The sequence below is a fragment of the Paramisgurnus dabryanus genome, chromosome 3 (assembly GCF_030506205.2).
Source record: "Paramisgurnus dabryanus chromosome 3, PD_genome_1.1, whole genome shotgun sequence".
Classification (NCBI taxonomy): domain Eukaryota; kingdom Metazoa; phylum Chordata; class Actinopteri; order Cypriniformes; family Cobitidae; genus Paramisgurnus; species Paramisgurnus dabryanus.
The window spans coordinates 27852425-27860782 of record NC_133339.1 but is presented as its reverse complement, the minus strand read 5'-3'; the positions used below and the strand labels follow the sequence as shown (position 1 = coordinate 27860782).

Below are 8358 nucleotides of genomic sequence, written 5' to 3'. Positions count from 1 at the left end.
CCATGTTAATAACATTACACCACAAACACTAATAAAGTGTGACTCATGAAATTCTTATAAATTTAGCTAACTTTAAAAAAATTAATAAGAAAGAATGCAATCACCATGCACCCCTCAGATCAACCAGCACCTGCAATGACATTAACGCACAAGAAGTAGTCAAAATAGATTCCCCATTTTCTTTAACGTCCATTGTTGTAACACCACAGACATGAATTTGAGGGACACTTCTTTTTCTTTAATATATTATTTAATAAAATTGTACATGTTAAAGAAGATCAATAGTCACAATATAACCACTTCACTTGTGTTAAATATGATATATTGTTGCAATTACAATCCACTATACCTCTGTGAGGCATGGCGGGAACATGCATATTTTGATACAAATGCAATCTCTCAAACTCAAATATGTATTTAAGAACAAAATATGTAATTGTTAGTGCCAAAATTGTGTTTATCCCACAGAATACAAACATGGAAACATTTTATAATTTATTGGTATTTAAAGTTTATTTCAACTAGTGTAAAGTAGAGGGACGCCACTTGCCACCACAAATAAGAATGACACATATGTGTAATTTCCCCGTTTAATTAATCCAGTTTTAAACTTTTGTGCAGTATAAATCAGCCCAACATTCTGATTTTGTTTGCATTAAAATGTAACTTTTGATACATTATACGTTTTATGTATAAAACATAATACTTGTGTATGGCCAAATTTGCATAAAATACTAAACAATTATTAATCGTTAAAATTAGTAATCTGTAACATGTGCTAGTATCACGAATCAAAAGAACGGATAAACGCAGTAAACTTAAGCCTATGGCGGTTCTTTACAGGAAGGCTGCAGCCTCCGGAGGTCGCATATGTAGGCTGCATACGTCATCAAATCTAGTTTATTTAAGTTTAATGAACATTACATTCGCAAGTCATAAGCATGTTATAACAATTTATGATTAACTAAAATAATAGCTAACTTTATAGTTGATAATATTCTGAATTAAGACAGTCTTTACGACGTATGCATCCTACATATGCGACATCCGGAGGCTGCAGCCTTCCGATTGGGAGAAGGGCGGTGCTTTTAGAAGATCACATGACTATAGTCCAATCAAATAATCTAGCAACACAAAAGAGGCGGGAACAAAACAAGTGTGTTTTATCTGCGCTGCAGTCGTAGTGGAATTCAGTTTATCGTCGAAATGGCGGAGACCGCGGACGGAATGGAGGTAAGCTAGCTCTACACAAGGCCATTTGGCCCATAACAGCTCTGATGTAGAAAAGTGAGTTATTATTGTATAATTTATACATAAGCTTTATTTGTGATGTCCTAATTACAAGACTTTTAAGACGTTGAACGCATTTGCTTACTGCGTTTGTAGTTATCGTCAGGTGGCTAAAATGTGCGCACATCTTGAGCATCCATTTTAGCCAGCCGCTGAAAATTCATTCATTCCTTACCACGTGTATGCTAGTGCTAATTTGCTAAGATGGGACTAATTCACACAGGTATACATTTTTAAATAGAGCCTTCAGTTTAGTATTCGGCCGTATTGCGATATCTAGATCTTGTTGGGTAACGTTAGCTCACTGTTCAGTTTCCACGAGGATCGCTGCTGAAAAAGCACGCTTGCTGAGTAATGTGCTAACAGTTAATTCTCATTGACTTATTGTTACGCACATACAGCATGTGACTAACGTTAAATATCACACCGCAACCTCATGGTATGAACTGGATTTCTGTTTATTATATTAATTTAACTGATCCAGCATAGTTAATTATTTGTTTAAATGCTGTTTTGCCAGAATTTGAGTTTTTCCGTCCCCACCACATTTTACCCACATGGGTGAAGTTTAAATGTGGAGTCAGTTTAGTATGTGAATACAAAGTTATTTACTACTATTAGTTGCTAACCAAACAAATAATAATCTTATAATAACGGACTTGAACTGGTTTTAGAAAAATACCGCTCTGGTACAGATGTAGGCGGTATAAGTTGGTTATGAACGTTGCCCATTGTTACTAGGATGGCTAACCATCCAAGAATAGGGTTATGATGCCCAAAACGTCCTGGCCACCATTAACTAAACATTAGCTGGGTTGGGTACTACACTCCTAATAAAATAAAAGTATGTTTTCAACAAAGTCAGGTCATTTTACATTTATTTATTGCATTTTCCCTCTCTTTTGAAGGTGTCCCAGGGAGAGAGCTCAGTGAAACCTGCAGCAGAAGACATGACATCCAAAGATTACTACTTTGATTCATATGCACACTTTGGCATTCATGAGGTACATACTTATTGGACTAAATTATTATTGGTAACACATACAATGTTTCCAAAAAATAATATGCTTTGATCTGTCCAACTGACTGAATAAACAAAAATTAAATCTACAGGAGATGCTGAAGGATGAGGTTCGAACTCTGACATACAGAAGCTCCATGTACCATAACAAGCATCTTTTTAAGGATAAGGTGGTACTGGATGTGGGAAGTGGGACTGGCATCCTTTGTATGTTTGCAGCCAAAGCTGGGGCAAAGAAAGTTATTGGGGTGAGTAGAGCCGTTATGTAAATGTCACCCTATTGTCATTAACAGTGTTGAGTATTGATATGGATATTTAGTTAGGTGTGAATGTAGTGCTCGCCCACCCTATTTATGCGAGTGGGCTGTGATCATGCTGTGCTTTTGTTAAATTCATTTAAAATTTAGATGAATATTGGTGATTTGTTTCCTAGATTGAGTGCAGCAGTATATCAGACTATGCTGTGAAGATTGTGAAAGCCAACAAGTTGGATCACAGTAAGAAACTTACAAATTGTTTTTAGTTGAATCATGCAACAGCCGTAATTCGTTGTATTGCTAGAAATGAACCTTAAACAACTTATTTCTTTCCAGTTGTTACCATCATCAAGGGAAAAGTGGAGGAGGTTGATCTTCCTGTGGAAAAAGTAGACATAATCATCTCAGAGTGGATGGGCTACTGTCTGTTTTATGAGTCAATGCTTAACACTGTCATTTATGCAAGAGATAAATGGCTGGTGAGTGTTTTGAAGCGGTTATTTAACTATAGAAATTACACACTATGGCCTTGATTGATTGAATCCACTTTGTTCATGTTTACTGGTGTCTCTCTCTTTCAGAAACCCGATGGACTGATTTTTCCTGACAGAGCCACGCTCTATGTCACTGCTATTGAGGACCGACAATACAAGGACTATAAAATTCACTGTATGTGTTAATTCTTATTATGTTTTACATGTGTCGTTTTACACGCACTATATATTCTCTTGACACATGGCTTTATTTTTCTTAATGCTTTCTTAGGGTGGGAGAACGTTTATGGCTTTGACATGTCTTGTATCAAGGAAGTGGCCATTAAAGAACCACTAGTGGATGTTGTTGACCCTAAACAACTTGTCAGTACTGCCTGCCTCATCAAGGTCAGTCTACTATATTTCATGCTTTTCGCCTGTATTTTGCATATTTTAAATGTCATTTAACTCCTGCTCTCTCATTTAACCCATGTGTTGTATGTTAGGAGGTGGACATCTACACGGTGAAGATTGAAGACCTCTCCTTTACGTCACCGTTTTGCCTCCAGGTGAAAAGGAATGACTACATCCATGCGCTGGTAACCTACTTCAACATAGAGTTCACTCGTTGCCACAAGAGGACCGGATTCTCTACTAGTGAGTTTTTTTTATCCGTCTAGCTGTTTCTGTGCATTTCATTAGCATGAGAAAATCTAGAAGGAAAACTACTAATTAATTTTTCATGTAGGCCCAGAGTCTCCTTACACTCACTGGAAGCAGACCGTGTTCTACCTTGATGATTATCTGACGGTAAAGACTGGAGAGGAGATCTTTGGCACCATCAGCATGAAACCCAATGTCAAGAATAATGTAAGATCTTTTGTTGTGCTCCTTCAAAATGTAAAGCTTTCAGTATTTTAGAAGTAAATTTAAAAAGAATTGATATGTTAAGAAAAATATGAAAGTCAACATAGCATGACTACCGAGCCGAGGCATTGCAAGGAGGAACCAATATTTATGTAAATTTGATTTGAACTGGTCTAGTGCAAGTGCTTTTGACATTTGCATAATTCTGTCCATATGAGAGAGATTGTTTTAGTGTGAGATTTGTCCTCTCTTGTTTTTATACTTTTGAGCAGAAACGGTTTTATCAAATTATGCACTTTTAAAACAATGCCAGTAGTGTTCTATGTTGTTTTGGATACTTTTCGATTGGCCGTTCATCGCATAAGTACACTGCTTTCATAACTCATTTGTTGTTTTTGTTTTTCAGAGGGACCTTGACTTTACTGTCGACCTTGACTTCAAGGGTCAGCTCTGTGAGGTGTCCAAGACATCGGAGTACAGAATGCGCTAGATTACGTTTGCATCCACGTGTTTGTTTGTATGTGTGTAAGGCAACTACGAGAGCAGCTTATGTGTGTGTCTGTCCATTTCCTTTCTATGACAGACATTGTCTGATCGGGACATTTTCTGAGTTCTGACCATTTTAAATTAACTTTGATTTTTGTATGTGAAGAACAACTCGCAAAGGCATTTTTTATTGTGCCTTTTTTGGCTTTCAAAATTTTGTCCCCCCCAAATTTTAGGTGTACAATCTATCTTGGATATGCTCCATCAGACACATGCACACATACAGCTGCTCTCTCTTGCCCATCTGTCCCAAGTCTCCCGAGTTGTAAGATATGGCAACACGCCATCCATGTTCTGTGTGTGTGTGTGTTCAGGTTTTTCCATCTTCTGAATCACAAATGTCTGCTGTGTCTGTTCCCCCCACCATGCTAACATTTGTGTTAGCCACTGTAAAATTGTATGTAACGGTATTTGTTTTGAATTCCATCTGGTGAAGCCAGCAGTCGTCTTTGTAGGTAAAACCTATTGTCTTTTTTTTTGTTGCTGTGAATAGGTGTTTGGTTTATTTGGATGTGCCCATATCATTTTGTAGTTCTGTTCATTTGGAGATTACTGAAGCAGTTCCTTTATAGACCATCAGTCGAGGGTGCCTCCGTATATCGCCGTTTTTGTCTTGCGGAATGATGTTTTAATTCAGCTAGTGCTTGTGTCCTCATGTTACCATTTATATACATGTGGGTTTTTTTATACATTGGTGGCAGTGACATGATCAACGATAACTGTATTATGGATGAGGCAGCCTAGTAACCTTGTATAGGTGGCGTTAATGAGCACTATTTTAAATCTGTTGACCTTTTTAATGTCACACAAACTCTTTGTCCAATGAATGACTGATGTTTAGTTTAAGCTTATCTGCTGCTCCTTTGCACTATAAGCACTTAAAACTCAGACCCAGATCTACAATTTAATTCCACTAAAAGAACCTTGAGTTAATTCTCCGTTTAGGTGCTTTTAGTGAAGGGTGAAGCTTTTGCTGTGTTTGAGTAACTTTACATTAACTCATAGTGATTCTTTTTTTCATAGTGTTGCTTTGTTCAACAGTGTTTTTTTTTGTCAAAGGGGTGCAAGATCACAGATTGTGTTTAGCACAGGTTACTATTACCAGGCAGACATTTGTCCACTAGGAAATGTATTTTATTTTTTCTTTTTGAAATAAAAACAATAAATTGGAACGTGCATTCTTTGTTTTTAATGTACACTGTAAATAAATTAGCTGCGATTATGCAGCAGATTGCCATTAACTGTAGAAGATAAAGACTGAAAATTTTTCATGTTCATTTAACTTTGAACAGTCTGTTGCCAGTAAATAACAAATGTAAAATCTACAGTAAGTTACTGGCAACCAGCTGGCAGTAATACTGTAATTTCTACAGACATTTTTTACAGTGAAGAAAATTGATTGTGAAGATTTGTGTGTTGTTCACAAAGCTATATGTTGTTGTTGTTTTTTTTTTTTTGTGAATTTGAGTGGTGACATGGTCTGCTACTTAACATGCTGTGTCGTCATAGTGGATAGTGTCAAATACTTTTTATTATTTGAGGTTCAAGTTTTCTTTTGCTACGCACCTATTTTATTAGCCACTACAGTACTAGTTTTTAAAATGTGTGTTTGAGAAATCAAAGATTGAAAGTTTTTCTAACACATTTTATGGATTTCAGGGCAGTTGCCCGAAAAGGGTTTAAGTTTAGTTTCAGACTAAAATGTGTCTTGTACTGACATCTTAAAATATATCAGTGGCATTATTTTGTCTCAAAATGTACCTCGGTAATATTTCTTGTAAGGTATGTTTTGTTGTAATGATAAATATCCTAATATCAATAAGGGCTAGTCCTGGCTTAATCTAAACCAGTGGTCACCAGTCTGGTTCCTCAAGATCTACTTTTCTGCAGAGTTCTCCTCCAATCCCAATAAAACACACCTGAACCTGCTAATCAAGCTTTTCACAGCTACCTAAAAATTAGAGCCGGGTGTTCTGAAGCAGGGATGGATCTAAGCAGGAGGGCAGATCTCCAGGATCAGGGTTGGTGACCACTGATCTAAGGCCTAGTCCACACGGACACGGGTATTTTTTTTTATAACCAGAGTTTTTCCTCCAAAAAAATCCTGTCCACACATGCTCGGTTTAAAAGAAATCTCTGTTCACATGATAAAGCAAAAGCACGCTTTCAAGTGCAGTCAAGTACATGCCACACCAGCAGGCGGTGATATAACCCAAATCGTAAAGCCACCTTGGCCAATCAGAAGCCCAACAAAAAGTCATTGTCCCTGTACCAAATGGCACACTCCGGACTTGTGGACCTCCTCAGAGTCCACACTTTGATGACTTCGGCCCTGTCCCAAATGGCGCACGTCATGTGGACTTTCGGTCTTGTGGCCTTAAATTGCGCGTTCTCGCTTAGTCTACGAGTCCGTAGGGTGTCCCATCTGTCATTTTTACGCTTTGAAGTGTGCTCATCAGCGCCTCCTTTGCCCCCTTGATGCGGTCTTCAGCGAAGCCCGCACTGCAGCAGGCTTCGCGCACTTTGCCAACCCAGAAGTCCTTGCGAAAGGTCAATCAGACCAATCAGACGACGGAAGGGAGGAGTTCACACTGACGGGCAACCTCTCTACCTATTTGCGGTGTGATGCTCGAGTCTGTCCCAAAATACGACTCCGGTGCACCCACGTGGACTCACATCAAGGGTCCCTAAAGTCTGGACTACGTGATGTCATCAAAGTGTGGACCTTTGAGGAGGACCACAAGTCTGGAGTGTGCCATTTGGGACAGGGCGTTCATGTAGTGCAGACCTTAGGGACCCTAGACGCCAATTGATCTGATTCCTCTTTCGCAAGGACTTCTGTGTTGGTAAAGTACGCAAAGACCGGACTGCATCAAGGACGCAAAGGGGGCGCTGATGAGCACACTTTGCAGCGTAAAAATTACAGATGACGTCGCAAGGCAAAAAACCCTGTTTTACTGTCTACACAACAAAACTGCAACTGGCGTTTCTTAAAATCCTCACCCTGGCAGGGGTTTTTTGAGTGCCCTGATACTGCATTTTCATTTGGACGAATGGCCGAACCGCGTAAATCAGGGGTGCCCAACCCTGTTCCTGGAGGGCTACCATCCTGCAGATTTTAGCTCCAACCCCAATCAAACACAGCTGGAGCAGCTAATCAAGGTGTTCAGGGTTGCTTGATAATTACAGACAGGTGTGCTGGAGCTGGGTTGTAACTGAAGTCTGCAGGATGGTAGCCCTCCAGGAGCAGGGTTGGGCACCCCTGGCGTAAATCATGTATGGGAAACCACCCCTATATTTTTGTTACATTATATGTCTTTCTAATATTATTATAATATTTTTTGAGAACCACAAGGGCATAAGTGATATTTTGGGTTAAATGTAGAAAAAACAATATATATATTTAATGAAAGCTCTTGATGAGTTCTTTCTGCTGACAAAAGCACAAACATGAATTCTTATTCATATTGGAGTTGGAGCAATTGATTAGAAAAAACACTAGTCGACATTTGAAGTGGATCAAACCTTTCATAAAAGTGGTCTTAAACCAATACCCATTCTTGTCTTAGGACAACTTTAATGAATTTTTTTGATCCACTTAAAATGTTGCCTAAGACTTAACACTGAACATACTTAGCCAGTTGGTGTCAAAAGGGTGTAACTGCACTTACGCCCTTTTGGTATTGAAAACATTTGTGGGTAAAGCCTGTGGATAGCAAATGAGTTAAAATTGCACCACACTGTTAAAAATTATTTGCTACTTTAAATTGTTTTGTTCAATCAACAATCATTTCAACATAGTATTATTTTTCTTGACTAGAGATCAACTTTTTAATATAAGTTGTAACAACTCATCTCTTGGCAAGAAAAAATAAATTAAGTTAAAATTACTTGATTAAATAAA

General features: G+C 38.3%; 1 protein-coding gene across 1 annotated transcript; it reads left to right on the top strand.

Annotated features, from left to right (window-relative positions):
* Nucleotides 1-1153: 1153 nt before the first annotated feature.
* Nucleotides 1154-5630, top strand: prmt1 (protein arginine methyltransferase 1). The gene is made up of 10 exons (XM_065274110.2): nt 1154-1233; nt 2199-2294; nt 2404-2559; nt 2745-2808; nt 2905-3047; nt 3150-3237; nt 3334-3449; nt 3548-3698; nt 3790-3911; nt 4315-5630. The coding sequence occupies exons 1-10, from the start codon at nt 1207-1209 to the stop codon at nt 4396-4398; spliced, it is 1047 nt and encodes a 348-aa protein (XP_065130182.1). The 5' UTR covers nt 1154-1206; the 3' UTR covers nt 4399-5630.
* Nucleotides 5631-8358: the final 2728 nt, after the last annotated feature.

Bases quoted from the DNA above. Each gene is read 5' to 3' on its own strand.
- prmt1 (XM_065274110.2), top strand. From the start codon at position 1,207: ATGGCGGAGACCGCGGACGGAATGGAG. The intron at 2,295-2,403 runs GTACATACTTAT...TTAAATCTACAG, and splicing joins CACACTTTGGCATTCATGAG to GAGATGCTGAAGGATGAGGT. The intron at 3,450-3,547 runs GTCAGTCTACTA...GTTGTATGTTAG, and splicing joins GTACTGCCTGCCTCATCAAG to GAGGTGGACATCTACACGGT.